Here is a 17,687-nt window from a genome sequence, read left to right on the forward strand (position 1 = left end):
AAATGGGAGTGTTTTCTTAATTTCACTATCAGATTTTTCATCATTAGTGTATAGGAATGCCGAAGATTTCTGTGCATTAATTTTGTATCCTGCTACTTTACCAAATTCATTGATTAGCTCTAGTAGATTTCTGGAGGCATCTTTAGGATTCTCTATGTATAGTATCATGTCATCTGCAAACAGTAACAGCTTTACTTATTCTTTTCTGATTTGGATTCCTTTTATTTCTTTTTCTTCTCTGATTGCTGTGGCTAAAACTTCCAAAAGTATGTGGAGTAATAGTGGTGAGAGTGGGCAACCTTGTCTTGTTCCTGATCTTAGTGGAAATGGTTTCAGTTTTTCACCATTGAGGACAATGTTGGCTGTGGGTTTGTCATATATGGCCTTTATTATGTTGAGGAAAGTTCCCTCTATGCCTACTTTCTGGAGGGTTTTTATCATAAATGGGTGTTGAATTTTGTCAAAAGCTTTCCCTGCATCGATTGAGATGATCATATGGTTTTTCTCCTTCAATTTGTTAATGTGGTGTTTCACATTGATTGATTTGTGTATATTGAAGAATCCTTGCATTCCTGGGATAAACCCCACTTGATCATGGAGTATGATCCTTTTAATGTGCTGTTGGATTCTGTTTGCTAGTATTTTGTTGAGGATTTTTGCCTCTATGTTCATCAGTGATATTGGCCTGTAGTTTTCTTTCTTTGTGACATCTTTGTCTGGTTTTGGTATCAGGGTGATGGTTTCCTCGTAGAATGAGTTGGGGAGTGTTCCTCCCTCTGCTATATTTAGGAAGAGTTTGAGAAGGATAGGTGTTAGCTCTTCTCTAAATGTTTGATAGAATTCACCTGTGAAGCCATCCGGTCCTGGGCTTTTGTTTGTTGGAAGATTTTTTATCACAGTTTCAATTTCAGTGCTTGTTATTGGTCTATTCATATTTTCTTTTTCTTCCTGGTTCAGTCTCAGAAGGTTGTGCTTTTCTAAGAATTTGTCCATTTCTTCCCAGTTGGCCATTTTATTGGCATATTGTAGCTTGTAGTAATCTCTCATGATCCTTTGTATTTCTGCAGTGTCAGTTGTTACTTCTCCTTTTTCATTTCTATTTTTATTAATTTGAGTCTTCTCCCTTTTTTCTTGATGTGTATGGCTAATGGTTTTTCAATTTTGTTTATCTTCTCAAAGAACCAGCTTTTAGTTTTATTGATCTTTGCTATCGTTTCCTTCATTTCTTTTTCATTTATTTCTGATCTGATCTTTATGATTTATTTCCTCCTGCTAACTTTGGGGTTTTTTTGTTCTTCTTCCTCTAATTGCTTTAGGTGTAAGTTTAGGTTGTTTATTTGAGATGTTTCTTGTTTCTTAAGTTAGTATTGTATTGCTATAAACTTCACTCTTGCAACTGCTTTTGCTGCATCCCATAGGTTTTGGGTCGTCGTGTTTTCATTGTCATTTGTTTCTAGGTAATTTTTGGTTTCCTCTTTGATTTCTTCAGTGATCTCTTGGTTATTTAGTAGTGTATTGTTTAGTCTCCATGTTTTGTTTGTTTGTTTGTTTTTTTACAGATTTTTTCCTGTAATTGATATCTAGTCTCATAGTGTTGTGGTCGGAAAAAATACTTGATACAATTTCAAATTTCTTAAATTTACCAAGTATTGATTTGTGACCCAAAGTATGATCTATCCTGGAGAATGTTCTAGGAGCACTTGAGAAGAATGTGTATTCTGTTGTTTTTGGATGGAATGTCCTATAAATATCAATTAAGTCCATCTTGTTTAATGTATCATTTAAAGCTTGTGTTTCCTTACTTATTTTCATTTTGAATGATCTGTCCATTGGTGAAAGTGGGGTGTTAAAGTCCCCTACTATGATTGTGTTGCTGTCGATTTCCCCTTTTATGGCTGTTAGTATTTGCCTTATGTATTGATGTGTTCCTATGTTGGGTGCATAAATATTTACAATTGTTATATCTTCTTCTTGGATTGATCCCTTGATCATTATGTAGTGTCCTTCTTTGTCTCTTTTAATAGTCTTTGTTTTAAAGTCTATTTTGTCTGATATGAGAATTGCTACTCCAGCTTTCTTTTGATCTCCATTTGCATGGAATATCTTTTTTCCATCCCCTCACTTTCAGTCTGTATGTGTCCCTAGGTCTGAAGTGGGTCTCTTGTAGAAAGCATATATACGGGTCTTGTTTTTGTATCCATTCAGCCAGTCCATGTCTTTTGGTGGAAGCATTTAATCCATTTACATTTAAGGTAATTATCAATATGTATGTTCCTATTACATTTTCTTAATTGTTTTCCGTTTGTTATTGTAGGTCTTTTCCTTCTTTTCTGTTTCCTGTCTATAGAATTTCCTTTAGCATTTGTTGTAAAACTGGTTTTGTGGTGCTGAATTCTCTTAGCTTTTGCTTGTCTGTAAAGGTTTTAATTTCTCCATCGAATCTGAATGAGATCCTTGCTGTGTAGAGTAATCTAGGTTGTAGGTTTTCCCCTTTCATCATTTTAAATATGTTCTGCCACTCCCTTCTGGCTTGCAGAGTTTCTGCTGAAAGATCAGCTGTTAACCTTATGGGGATTCCCTTGTATGTTATTTGTTGCTTTTCCCTTGCTGCTTTTAATATTTTTTCTTTGTATTGAATTTTTGATTCTTTGATTAGTATGTGTCTTGGCGTGTTTCTCCTTGGATTTTTCCTGTATGGGACTCTCTGTGCTTCCTGGACTTGATTAACTATTTCCTTTCCCACATTAGGGAAGTTTTCAACTATAATCTCTTCAAATATTTTCTCAGTCCCTTTCTTTTACTCTTCTTCTTCTGGGACCCCTATAATTCGAATGTTGGGGCGTTTAATGTTGTTCCAGAGGTCTCTGAGACTGTCCTCAATTCTTTTCATTCGTTTTTCTTTATTCTGCTCTGTGTTAGTTATTTCCACTATTTTATCTTCCCAGTCACTTATCCGTTCTTCTGCCTCATTTATCCTGCTATTGATTCCTTCTAGAGGATTTTTAATTTCATTTATTGTGTTGTTCATCATTGTTTGTTTGCTCTTTAGTTCTTCTAGGTCCTTGTTAAACGTTTCTTGTGTTTTCTGTATTCTATTTCCAAGATTTTGGATCATCTTTACTATCATTACTCTGAATTCTTTTTCAGCTAGACTTCCTATTTCCTCTCCATTTGTTTAGTTTGGTGGGTTTTTACCTTGCTCTTTCGTCTGCTGTGTATTTCTCTGTCTTCTCATTTTGCTTAACTTATTGTGTATTCCTTTGCACAGACTGCAGGTTTGTAGTTCCTGTTGTTTTTTGTCTGCCCCCAGTGGGTAAGATTGGTTCAGTGGGTTGTGTAGGCTTCCTATTGGAGGGGACTGGTGCCTGTGTTCTGGTGGATGAGGCTGGATCTTGTCTTTCTGGTGGGAGGACTATGTCTGGTGGTGTGTTTTGGGGTGTGTGTTAACTTATTATGATTTTAGCCAGTCTCTCTGCTAATGGGTGTGTTGGTGTTCCTTGCTGGTTGTTTGACATGGGTTGTCCAGCACTGGAGCTTGCTGGTCATTGAGTGGAGCTGTTTCTTAGTGTTGAAACGGAGATCTTTGGGGAACTCTCGGTGATTGATATTACATATGGCCGGGATGTCTCTGCTGGTCCAATGTCCTGAACTCAGCTCTCCCACCTCAGAGGCTCAGGCTTGACATCCTGCCAGAGCACCAAGTCCCTGTCAGCCACACGGCCAGGTACGTGGGGATTTCCTTGCCTTTTGGGAAGTCTGAGGTCTTCTGCCAGTGTTCAGTAAGTGTTCTGTAGGAGTTGTTCCACATATAGATATATTTTTGATGTATTTGTGGGGAGGTGACCTCCATATTTGAGTCCTCCGCCATCTTAAAGGTCCTCTCTTGAGCCACATTTTGATCTGGAATGTATCTCTTGCCGACATCTCCTCCCTTGGCATTGTCTTTTCAGAATGTGAGAAAATCCTTTCTGTCCAACAGTACCATACAGGACCTGACTGTGCTGCAAGATAACAGCAGAGCTGAACAAGGCCAACGTGAGGGAAGGAAGATGGCACTCTAGGTTTGGCACTTATTCATACAGGTATTGTCCCCATTTTATCCCTGAGGAATGGGAGCCACAGATTCATCAATTAATTCACCTGGTGTCCACAGGATTTGAACTCAGAACTGTATACTGTGAAGCACATACTCTTTCTCTTACAACAAAGTGTAAAAGGAAGTAAAAGAATAGAACTGGGAGACAAGAAAGAGGATTCAAGGAAGACTCTACTGCAGGAAAAAAAAAAAAAGGAAACCCCATAATCTAACTCTGCCAAACAAAAATTTTATGACTGATATTGTATTGGCCAACAATGTTTTAACATACTTTTCCAACATCAAGTTTTTAGATAATAAATATTTTTAAATTTGCAGTACTTATTACTTTTAAGCAAAAATACTGAGTTCCAAAATTTGAAAGTTATAAATAGTAGTGTTCCCACATTAAGATAAATGGTACTTGAAGAAGTGTGGTTGCAAAAGGAGCCATGTAAGAAATTATTAGTTGTGTCCCTCTCTTGGTACTTGATCACATGCTAACAAGTATTGGTTTACACCTTGTTTTGAGAAATATTAGGTTATTGGAAGCAATGTCATGTCTCTTTCTTTTTGGTTGAATTATACATGTGGTATTTCTGCACAAATATGACATTGGATATACACTGGTAGAATTTAATAAAAAAGTTTTCCTCAAGGTTCTAGTTACTGAATGATAGGTAAACATGTTCTATGAATTCAACATTCAACCAATGTGGAAAGTTTTCTAGTATAAATCACTTTTTCCTCAAGAAAACCATAGGCCATCATTAAAACATCTTTGCTATTATTATTTTTGAAAAGGTATATGGTTATGTTTTTTTAAATGTTATCTAATTATATATGCTGACATTTTTAAAGGTGAAATGATTTGATGTCTAGCATTTTCTTCAATATAATGTGGGAGCATTGAGAAAATATGATAGATAGGCCTCTAGTTTATAGCTGATAAACTGAGTGATAAACAAATGGAGGTTTATTATTTCATTCTCTCTACTTTTATAGAAGTTAAAATTTTTTTATAATAAAAAGTTACAGCACTAGAAGTAATACTGAGACCATTTTTACTGCTTACTCTATATGGTAAAAAATTTATCACCATGTTTGGGGACAAGCTTTTTCTCCAAGGAAATATTAAATATATTTTTAAGATTTTCTTTTACTTCTTCTTCATTCAGTGTGTTAAACTCTACCAAATCTGTATTGTCCTTATAATTGAATCTCCTGTAGGTGAGGGTGAAGCCCACTAAACAGTGAACACCTTCTGGAGTCTGCAAGGAACAAAATGACTTGCTTGTAAAGACAGATGCTGGAGATTCCTGAAGGTATATATTCACAGACTCAAAGTCTTCAATTGTTCGAGGTTCAAGAGTAAAAGAGTAGATTTTCCGATATTTATTCTTTTCCAGGAGCTCAGAATTAAGAAATTCTTGGTTTGGGATATACTGCTCTCTTCTGATTTGATCCAGGTACCAGATTCCTCTCTCTTCTGTCAAGCAGAAGATGCAAGGCACTTGGGGCTGATCCTTCCCAGAAATTAACTCTAGAGGCTGCCACATCTGGTAAGAGCGTCCAAATCCAGCATCAGCTATGTAGTTCCTGTCATCAATGGTCACCTTCAGCAGGAGGTGAATCATGGCATTGCTGTATTTGTTTGCTGAAGTGTTGTATACATACCCTCCCAATATCGTGGTCTCAAAACCAATTGTGGTCAGAGCCCAGTACAGAAGATGATTGACTTGGAGACACCACCCACCTCGGTTCCTCCTCACAATTTGATCAAAAGTGGCCTCTAAGCCCAATTCCATGGCTTCCCCACAATGGATGTTAAGGTTCTCAAAGGGAATGGCTCGGATCTGGTGCTGAAGAATGTCAGTTAATGTTTCCAAGTCCAATTTGTTCCTACAGTGCTTATAACCAATTCTTTCAAAATATGCTTCAATGTTCATGATTCCTTAAGGCAAGGAAAACAAAACAAAAACAAATAATTACTTTTGTACTTGGATTTCTTTGATTAGCCTAATGATAACAAATGTATTTTAAACATGTAAACACAAACAATGGTTATAAATATCTGTAATTATAAGTCTTTTTTGTGTGTGCTTTGGTGTATTAATGGCTTTCACATGCATAAGTTCACTTAATGGTGCGAGTAACCCTGAAAGAAAAATGTTATGACTTCTTCCATGTTTTGAGCATGAGAAGTTGGAAATCCAGATGAAGTGATGAGTAAAATGATAAACAGCTTACATGTGGTTTTCTTGGTGATGAATAAGGAGAGGTACAAGTTGCTATCAATTAAAATAGAGTTTACAAACAGTTTCTAATACAAACAGGAGAATTATATAATATAGTACTTTCATTCATGGTAGTTGACCAACTCAATATCCTCTTCAGCTGAACCTTACACAAATTTCCCCACTCAAAGATTCATATTCATTCACAAACTGATTTATTGATTTATTCAATAAATAGTTTACTGAAAATCTATTATGTATATGTTACTGACCTAGTGGTTGCTTATCTTAAAGAATCTTACATTTTAGTGGGGTCTGGTATGACACAGATAGTGAATTAAATGAATTTAAAAAACATGCAATTTTTTTTTTTTAAATGAATAGCCCAGTTTGCTTTTTTTTTTAAAAAAGAAATTCACGTTCTTTTATTTATTTATTTATTATTTATGACTGTATTGAGTCTTCGTTTCTGTGCGAGGGCTTTCTCTAGTTGTGGCAAGTGCGGACCACTCTTCATTGCGGTGCGCGGGCCTCTCACTATTGCGGCCTCTCTTGTTGTGGAGCACAGGCTCCAGACGCGCAGGCTCAGTAATTGTGGCCCACGGGCCCAGTTGCTCTGTGGCATGTGGGATTTTCCCAGACCAGGGCTCGAACCCGTGTCCCCTGCATTGGCAGGCAGATTCTCAACCACTGCGCCACCAGGGAAGCCAAAAAACATGCAATTTCTTAGATAGTGATAAGTGTTCTGGGGAAAATAAAGCAAAGAAGGTAGATAAGATGTGCACGGAGAGATCTTCAGTTTCCAATAAGGTGGGCAGAGGAAGCTTCACTATGACTTTAAGGATATGAGAGAATGAGCCATGTCCACAAGTGTGGGAGGATGATTTAGGAAGAAGGACCAGAGAGTTAAAAAAAAAACAAACCCTAAACTGGAACCTGCCTAGAGTCTCCAAAGAACACTCAAGGAAGACAGGATGAAGGGAGCAGAGGGAGTAAGTGGAAGCATGGATTGAGATGAGATCTGACCTTTTGTCTTTTACTCTGAGATGAGAAATCACTGTGAGAAGGGCAGTAGGGGAAGGCTGCAGTTTGGACAAAATGCACCATCATCAAATTGTTATGTCTGGCTTGTATGGAGAGTGAGCGGTACATATTGAGCTGAATGAATAGACATGTGACCCAGGTAGGCATAATTCAAAGTACATTTGCTCTAAGACCAGTGTTTTGCTCGTGGATGGCATGTGGTCCAAGTCAGTTCAGTAAAATTCTGTTGAGGAACTTTTGCTGAAACCTAAGCAGATGCTTCTACTGCAGGGCCAGAACCTGGTACGATATTTGCTCAAATCTACTAGGAGAACTTGCTGAAGAATAATATCAACAAAGAATGTATTGAGTTGAGGGATGAAAAGCAGGAAAAGGAAAGATGAGAAAAGACAAAAATCAAGTCTTAAGCTATATCTAGACTTTCTGGTAAGGTAAACCAGAAAAAAAAAAAAAAAAAAAAAAGAAGCCCTTATTTTGTAAAATCTCATGTAGGAAATGTTTCTGTCCCCTGATACCAGAGTCATAATCCAGTGTGGACACTGATTGTAACAGTGGTGCATTACCATTGGTAAGATGACATGGCCTGAGGTGAGAGGCTACAAAAGGCCCTGCCCCTAGGTTAATGGTGATAAGTTATGTATTCCTGTTGTCCTTCTTAATGTCATTTCTTTCAGATTCACCTAATTCTCTTTTCTGATCAGTTATTCTTCCCATTTTGCTAGTGTTTCAACTTTTTCTATTCTTGATGTCTGCAATCTGATCTCTTCCAAATCTCTTAAGCTTATTTCATTTCTTCTCATCTTTACATGCATCAGTATCCTTTTTCAACATCTGCACAAGCCAAAAACTATACCACTCAGACACCGAGAGAACAACTTAGCCAGACCACCACAGACCCTCTTCTGCTTCTGTATCCAGAATCAGTGCTGGGTAAGTAAGGAGGGCAGGTGATGTGGAACAAAAGAAATATGATTTGGACCTGCCTGGCCATTTCATTTCTGGGTTAACCAACATCTTTTGATTTGGAAATTAATGTATATTTTGTAAAGCTATCTTTTGATTTTAAAGATTTTTCTTTGTTACTTCTGGAGGGGATATGGGGATACATGTGTACATATAGTTGATTCACTTTGTTATACAGCAGAAACTAACACAACAATGTAAGGCAATTATATGCCAATAAAGATGTTTAAAAAAGATATTATGTTAATTTAGAATTTAGTAACTTCAAGTTCATTGAGAAGAAGACAGTATAGGGGTCTGGATGCAAGCAACATGTTATAACCAAATTATACCTGCATATTCCATGACTAAATATAAGAGATTTTGTACTACTGAAGTTATGATAGAAGGTGAAATATGGAGGCACTAGAAAGTAGTTGTCAGGATAAAATTGGGTGAAAACACTGCAAAGTTTATATATTGACTTGTAATTTAGATGTGCACTGATATACCATTTCATTTTGCTTGATCATAAATATAAGAAAAGAGTAAAAGGAGGGAGCATGAACACACTTAGGGAGCCAGCTGAGATGTCTCAGAAAAGCATACCTTTCTGAGGAAGTTCAATGTAGATTGAGTCTCAGTTTTAATTCAGAAGACTTAGGATAGTTCTTCCTAGTTCACACTGTAGAAATAAAAGAAAAAATAGTTTTAAATATATCATATTCTTCCTTGAAAACAAGGACAGTAGTTCTCATTGGGACATGAATATGAAGAATATTTTAAAATCACAAAACAGAAGGAGTAAAATGGCCTTTTGGGTTGCATAGAGAAGAGAGCTGAATGTACAATGATGGGACATGGGAGCAAAACTGGTGGGTTCTAAACCTGGAGACTGTGGAAGTCACCAGCAGGGGGCTCAGACACAACAGACCAGATGAATATTTGTCATACAATCAGCAAGGATGGGTGAACCCTTTCTCAGGTCCCTGATTGTTACTACAAGATTTACCAAACACAGAAAAGACAAGTATGTAATGGTAGCACCTGTCTTCCTTTAGGTGTAAAGTATAATTGGGGATATTGGGGCAGAAAAATAAGGCAATGTTCTTAATGTATGGTGTCACCAGAAAGGAGGAAGAACCATTCGTATGCAGAAGACCAGCCATCAAAATATCTCTTGTCTTCAGTCATCTTCCCTCATCTCCACTGGAAATATTGCAGAGTCCAAGGTCCACTCCAGCCAGACACCTCACCAGTCACATTTCATTCAAAAAACAAATAAAAGATGGAGACAGAACTATACATGCATGAATATGATGAAAAAACAGAATGCAAATATACTACGAGACTGGGATCAGAAGAAAAGGACATAATACACAAAAGACAGGGGAAAAAGACAACCAGCTCAAGAAGAAACATAAACTGAACAACGGAAAGATATTCTTCACAGGTACTTGAAGAGATAGAACATTTAAAATGGACTCATACCAAAAAGCCAAAAAATGAGGTGATAAAATAACACAGTGTTATCAAAAGAACTATTTATAACTTAGGAAACTAATTAAGAATAACAACAAAGATAATATATAAGTAATTATGAACAAAAGGGGAATATATATATAGCATAATATCAAATGACTTATGTAGAAGAAAAACTTAATACTCAATGGTTTTAATGAAGAGATAAAGCCATTAAAGAGTTAGAGAGAAGCTAATAGACATAAAACCAGACAATCCAATATAAAGATAATTGGTATTTCTGAAGAAAAAATAAAACTCTAAAAGGATAATAGAAAAAAAAAATGTATATATTCTAATAGTGTTACCTCTCCATCAGTCGTGAAGATGTAAATCAAAATGAAAAACTAAGGAAGAGAAAGGCAGATTTGACTCCTTTTATTATAAGATAGAGTAGAAAAGTTATGAGAATTATGGTTGAAGTAATTTTAAAACATTTAAAAAGTGTGACAAGTGAAAGCCATTAGACCTATTGACCTCTGCCTCAGGTACAGAGGGTAAAGAACAGAGCATGTTCAGTGTACCTTGAGAGGGCACATGACACTGGTGAGGATTAGGCTATCTCTTGACTTTCTGGTAAGGTGAGCACCCCCTCCCCCAAAAGTCTGTATTTTGTAAAATCCCATGTAGAAAAAAATTTCTGTCCCCTGTTACCAGAGTTCTAATCTAGTATGGGCACTAATTGTAACAGTGGTGCATTATTATTGGTAAGATGACATGGCCTGAGGTGACATGGTACAAAGAATCCCACCCATAGGTTAATGGTGATAAGCTATGTATTTCTATTGTCTTTCTTTTTTGTTCAATTAGACAACATTTACTAAATGAGAAAACTACACTTAAAAAGTGCTTTAAAACAAAATGAAATTAGAAAAAAAAGACATGCGCATTTGAAAGAACTTTGCACTCTGCTGAAAACCAAATCTCTTGCAGTAATACAATATGCCGATTCTTAAAATATAAGTTAACAGAATTTTCAATTTAATATTTTCAAAGATGATATTAAGGTCAAGAATTTCACATCTACGGTAGCCCTTATAGAAGGGCATTTATAAGTATGATGTCCATCCCTATGAAGCTTACAAATTTGACAATGCTCAATAAAAGCTTTTGGAATCACATCCAAGTGTCTCATCTAATGAATCACAAATTTGTGTCCTGTAAGTTCTCCTTCTAAAATCTTTATGTAGACTTTTCTATTTCCATCATTTGTTAATTTTTTAAAAAAATATTTTGTTTAAAAAAAAAAGGAAAATAAATGCTGGAATAAACCCTAGATCATGTACAGAAATTATTGCTACTATAGTTCACTACAAAGCATGTCTATACAATATCACATGAATTTTGATCATGAAAAATCAGAATAAAAATCTTTAGTGACATAAGCCTTACAATCATATACAACATTCAAATGGTAATATTAGACAGTTGAGCACCCAATACCCATAGCTGACAAATGTCCTACTGACCAACATTCATTTAAATATATTCTTCATATAGAGGGAGGAAAAAAGAGATAGTGTCAGCTTTCTAAGCCTTGTCAAAAAAAGGATTCTCATGTTCTGTGGATCTAAAAACAAACAACAACAACAACAAACCCCCAAAACAAAACTGGTGCAGGTGAGGGTGTTATCAGAAAGTTAAGCATGCTGAAAGGTGTTTTGTAGGAATTAAAAACCTAATTCTTTCTTAATGTCATGAAGAAAACAATAGCAATGGTCAATAAAATTAAAATCTGGTTCTTTGAGAAGATAAACAAAATTGATAAAACTTTAGCCAGACTCAAGAAAAAAAGGGAGAAGACTCAAATCAACAAAATTAAGAATGAAAAATGAAAAATTACCACTGACACCACAGAAATACAAAGGATTGGAAGAGGCTACTACAAGCAATTATATGCCAATAAAATGGACAACCTGGAAGAAATGGACAAATTCTTAGAAAAGTACAACCTTCCAAGACTGAACCAGAAGAAATAGAAAATATGAACAGACCAATCACAAGTAAAGAAATTGAAACTGTGACTAAAAATCTTCCAACAAACAAAGGTCCAGAACCAGAAGGCTTCACAGGAGAATTCTATCAAACATTTAGAGAAGAGCTAACATCCATCCTTCTCAAACTCTTCCAAAAAAATTGCAGAGAGTGGAACACTTCCAAACTCATTCTACGAGGCCACTATCACCCTGACACCAATACCAGACAAAGATATCACAAAAAAGCTACAGACCAATATCACTGATGAATATAGACACAAAAATCCTCAATATTAGCAAACCAAATCTAACAACACATTAAAAGCATCATACACCGTGATCAAGTGGGATTTATCCGAGGGATGCAAGGATTCTTCAATATACACAAATCACACCATATTAACAACTTGAAGAATAAAAAACATATGATCATTTCAATAGATGCTGAAAAAGCTTTTGACAAAATTCAGCACTCATTTATGATAAAAACTCTCCAGAAAGTGAGCATACAGGGAAACTACCTCAACATAATAAAGATCATATATGACAAACCCACAGCAAACATTATTCTCAATGGTGAAAAACTGAAAGCATTTCCTCTAAGATCAGGGACAAGACAAGGGTGTCCACTCTCGCCACTATTATTCAACATAGTTTTGGAAGTCCTAGCCATGACAATCAGAGAAGAAAAAGAAATTAAAGGAATACAAATTGGAAAAGAAGTAAAATGCTTACTGTTTGCAGATGACATTCTACTATACATAGAAAATCCTAAAGATGCCACCAGAAAGCTTCTAGAGCTAATCAATGAATTTAGTAAAGTTGCAAGATACAAAATTAATACACAGAACTATCTTGCATACCTATACACTAACAATGAAAGATCAGAAAGAGAAATTAAGGAAACAATCCCATTTACCATTGTAACCAAAAGAATAAAATACCTAGGAATAAACCTACCTAAGGAGGCAAAAACCTGTACTCAGAAAACTATAAGATACTGATGAAAGAAATTAAAGATGACACAAACGGATGGAGAGATATACCATGTTCTTGGATTGAAGGAATCAATATTGTGAAAATGACTATACTACCCATAGGAATCTACAGATTCAATGCAATCCCTATCAAATTACCAATGGCATTTTTCACAGAATTAGAACAAACTATTTTACAATTTGTATGGAAACAAAAAGGACTCTGAATAGTCAAAGCAATCTTGAGAGAGAAAAACGGAGCTAGAGGAATCAGGCTCCTGGACTTCAGACTATACTACAAAGCTACAGTAATCAATACAGTATGGTACTGACACACAAACAGAAATATAGAGCAACGGAACAGGATAGCAAGCCCAGAGATAAACTCATGCACCTATGGTCACCTAATCTATGACAAAGGAGGCAAGAGTATACAATGGAGAAAAGGCAATCTCTTCAATAAGTGGTACTGGGAAAACTGGACAGCTACATGTAGAAGAATGAAATTAGAACACTCCCTAACACCATACACCGAAATAAACTCAAAATGGATTAAAGACGTATATATAAGGTCAGAAAGTATAAAACTCTTAGAGGAAAACATAGGCAGAACACTCCATGACATAAATCACAGCAAGATCCTTTTTGACCCACCTCCTAGAGTAATGGAAATAAAATCAAAAATAAACAAATGGGACCTAATTAAACTTAAAAACTTTTGCACAGCAAAGAAAACCATAAATGAGATAAAAAGACAACCCTCAGAATGGGAGAAAATATTTGCAAATGAAGCAACTGACATGGGATTAATCTCCAAAATATACAAAGAGCTCATGTACCTCAATATCCAAAAAAGAAACAACCCAGTCAAAAAATGGGCAGAAGACCTAAGTAGACATTTCTCCAAATAAGACATACAGATGGCCAAGAGGCACATGAAAAGATGCTCAACATCACTAATTTTTAGAGAAATGCAGATCAAAACTACAATGAGGTATCACCTCACAGTGGTCAGAATGGCCATCATCAAAAGAATCTATAAACAATAAATGCTGGAGAGGGTGTGGAGAAAAGGGACACTCTTGCACTGTTGGTGTGAATGTAAATTGATACAGACACTATGGAGAACAGTATCGAGGTTCCTTAAAAAACTAAAAATATAACTACCATATGACCCCGCAGTCCCACTACTGGGCATATACCCTGAGAAAACCATACTTCAAAAGACACAGGCACCCCAATGTTCATTGCAGCGTTATTTACCATAGCCAGGAGATGGAATTAACCTAAATGTCCATCGACAGATGAAGGGATAAAGATGTGGTACATATATACAATGGAGTATTACTCAGCCATAGAAAGGAACAAAATTGGGTCATTTGTAAAGATGTGGATGGACCTAGAGTCTGTCATACAGAGTGAAGTAAATCAGAAAGAGTAACCAAATATTACCTGAGTATTCTGTGATTAAACAGAAGAAATTGCTATGACTAAAGTTGTGATTCACAGTGAAATACTGGCAAAACTCAGAAAACAGTTGCCAGGAAAATAGCTAATTGAAAACACAACTAGCCTTATTTCTTGATATATAGCATTTCTGTGCAGATATGTCCTTTCCTTTCAGCTTCATGATTAATATTAGAGAAGACTCAAGGGATATATAAAGAACACACTTAGAGCATCTACTGAGAACTCCCAGAAAGGCACTTAAAACATTTCTAAGCAAATGGAAGCAAGTTGATGTTCAGTTTTAATTCAGAAGTCTCAGAAATTCCTTTCTCCTGGACCAAACTCTAGAAATAATAGAAGAGATAGTAAAATGTATATTGTGACTTCCTTTGAAAACAGAAAGATAGTTTAGTGTTACATGAGTTGTGAAAAGTACCTAAAAATCACAAAAGAGAAGGGAAAGGACTGAAGAGTAAAGGGGGCATCTGAGTTGCATAGGGGAGGGTGTAGCAAGTGAAACCACAGGAAATGACAGCAACACTGATGGGTTCTGGGCCTGGAGGTTGTGGAAGCCAGCACAAGGGGCTCAGAAGGAACCAATCAGATGATTAGTTGCCATAGGATGAGTTAGGACGGGTGAATCATGTTCTATGTCCCTGATTGCTACTACAAGAATTACCAGACATAGCAAAGACCAATATGTAATGGTAGCACACGGTCTTCCTTTATGTGTGAAGTATAATTGGGGATATTGGGGTAGAAAAATAAGGCAGTGTTCTTAATGTATGGTGTCACTGGAAAGGAAGAAGAACCACCGATATACAGAAGATCAGCCATTAAAGTATCTCCTGTTATCAGTCATCTTCCCTCGTATTCACTGGAAAGATTGAGGAGTCCAAGCTCCACTCCAGCCAGACATCTCACCTAAACTATATTCAAGAAAGAAATCAAAGGTGGAGACAGAACTATATATAAGGAATAGTTTCCTTTTAATATAGAACAAAGAGTAGAAATGTTATGAGAATTTGGCTAAAGTAGTTTAAAAACATTTTTAAAGTGTGTTGTAATGGAAGCCATCAGACCTATAGACTTCTGCCTCAGGTACAGAGGGTAAAGAACAGAGCATGCTCAGGATACCTTGAGAGGGCACATGGTATTGGTGAGGATTCAGGACTGAGGCTAATGTGGGTAGAATGCTGTCTGTAAGCCACCCAGAAGCCTTTAGATGTCTTTGACCGCTTTTTCTGTGCCTCTGACTAGCATGGCTTCTGTGTCCTTGTGCTTAAGGAGCTGCATTGTGGACTCTTTGGAAGACTTCTTGGGGGTTCCTGGAGCTGCTTTGCCTTCCTATGTGAAAATTGGAAGTGCCAGGGACTTCATGTCCTGCCAGGGCAGCCCTGTATCAGTGACTTACTGGTGAGATGTTCTGAAAACCCAGCTGCCTTGCCTTGAGTCTGGAAAGACTTTGAGTTATAATTCACATTCAGGCTGACACTGGAGTTCTCCCAGGAGCACATCATAAGCCACTTGCACATGGTCCTGGCCTCAGCTTCTAAATCTGGGGAACCTGACAAGTCGTATCAGTGGTCATTTTGGAGAGCTGTGTGAAAGAAAGGTAAGATGTACAAGATGAGGCAACTTCCAGAGGGCCTTGAAAGTCAGGCAAAAGAGACTTCTTCTGTCACCAAATGAATGCTTGTTATTTTGTTGAATGGTCAATGTTCAATAGTCAACTGGCTGCTGTGATTTACCCCTAAGTGACATGGTACTTCAGTTACAAATTACCTTTTTGATGTAGCGCTGGAGAGCAGGTCAATATGAAGAACTCATTGTCCAGCTCCCAGTCTAGGGTCTCTACCTCTTTCATGAACAGCAGTGTTTTCCTATTTTATTTTATTTTATCTTATTTTATTTCATTTTTATTATTTTATTTTTTATTTTTCAACTAAAGAAACACTTATTCGTTCCCCAAATAAAGTTGTAAGCAAAAGCCTAAAATAGAAGAATTAAAAACAGGTTGATCCAGAGGTAGTTCACCCCTGAGATGCTGCCACCACAAGTACAGTTATGGACTGAGACGAAATCTTCTATACCTACTTCCTGCACTTCTGGCATGACTGAATAAAAGAGCCTTAAGGAGTGCTAGTGAGTGGCTTTTCTTTGTGTGTGTGTGTGTGTTGTGTTTGTGTTTTATTTCCTATCCTTTTCCTTCTTTTTCCTTTTCTCTATCTCAGTGAAGGACATGGCATCACACTGGATTGACACTACAACCCACCCTGACACCAGGGCAGGTGGGCATCTGCTTGATTTCTGGATGGAAAGGGAGCTGTTAGGCTAGCCCTGCTCAGAGGCCACTGGACAACAGGGCTTTATGTACTGAAGGCCTGCAGCTCAGCCAGGGCTCTGAGCTAAATCTTGCAGAGTCAGGCAGGTATTGTGAGGACTACTGAGCAGGCCCAGAGAGACAATCTAAAGGAACACAGCTGCTCAGCTGAAGATAGAAAAGCCAAACAAAATAGGTTTCTGGGACACAAGTACTAGGAAGTTGATGGTTAAAAAAAAAAAACAAAAACCTCCTTTTGAGGGAAGGAATGGAGTCCTCTGTTTTATGCTTCAGGAACTAAAATGAGGGCCCAGGGGAAGGGAGTGAAATGCTGATGTCACATTCAGGGCTACAAGCAGCATAAATACACGTTTGGACAGAGGTGGAACTTTCTGTACCTACCACCAGCATATCTGTCATGACTGAACAGATTTTTAAAAATTGATGTGAAATTCACGTGACCTAAATAAACCATTTAAAGTGAACAATTCGGAGTCATTTGGTACATTCACAACTTTGTGCAACCACGACTTCTATCTAGTTCCAAAATATCTCACTACCCCTGGTAAAACCCCAGACTCATGAAGCAGTTATTCCCCATTTCCTCCAGCCTCTGGCAACCACCAGTCTACGTCCTGTCTCTATGTTCCGCTCCACCTTCGGCTGTTGTGAACAGTGCTGCTGAGAACATTTGTGGTCAAGTACTTTTTTCTGTATCTGTTCTCAATTCATTGGGTATATGCCTAGCAATAGAACTGGCCAAATGAATAGTAGAATTTTAAGAGGTGCTTCTAAGTGGCTTTTCATTCTATATGCTGTGATTTTCTTTTCCTCTCCTTCCCTTTCCCTTCCCTTCCCATCCCTTCCCTTTACTTACCTTTTTTTGGTGCCGAGGCTCACTGCAAGGACACCACAACCCAACCCACCCCCAGGGGCAAGTGGCCAGCCCAGTGATCTTCTGGATGAAAACAAGAGAAGTTGCCAGGCAAGCCGTGCCCACAGACTGTCCTTCACAGTGCTTAGTGCACAGAAGGCCAATGGAAAACAGCCAAAAAAAAAAAAGTTACACCCAGGCAGCAGGAAGTTCTGAATGTTTCTGTTTCTCTTTTTTCCCCCCTCTTGAGGAGCAGAAGCTCAGAGTTG

General features: G+C 37.2%; 1 protein-coding gene across 5 annotated transcripts in view; it reads right to left on the minus strand.

The window, feature by feature from the left end:
- The window catches only part of LOC309621524 (arylamine N-acetyltransferase 1), a gene marked incomplete at its 3' end in the record, with an annotated part of 77,052 nt that overhangs the window by 55,163 nt on the left and 4,202 nt on the right, over positions 1-17,687 (minus strand). Inside the window, exons 2-4 of one of the 5 annotated variants that reach the window (XM_082408963.1) lie at positions 15,636-15,821; positions 8,908-8,983; positions 5,050-6,029 (exon numbers count right to left, since the gene is read on the minus strand). In XM_082408963.1, coding sequence (XP_082265089.1) covers positions 5,152-6,024 — 873 coding nt within the window. In that variant the 5' untranslated portion in view covers positions 6,025-6,029; positions 8,908-8,983; positions 15,636-15,821. The other 4 variants (XM_082408962.1, XM_082408961.1, XR_014240067.1 and 1 more) reach the window with 4 other exon arrangements.

This window comes from Balaenoptera borealis, assembly GCF_965194805.1.
Source record: "Balaenoptera borealis genome assembly, contig: HAP1_SCAFFOLD_581, whole genome shotgun sequence".
Taxonomy (NCBI): Eukaryota; Metazoa; Chordata; class Mammalia; order Artiodactyla; family Balaenopteridae; genus Balaenoptera; species Balaenoptera borealis.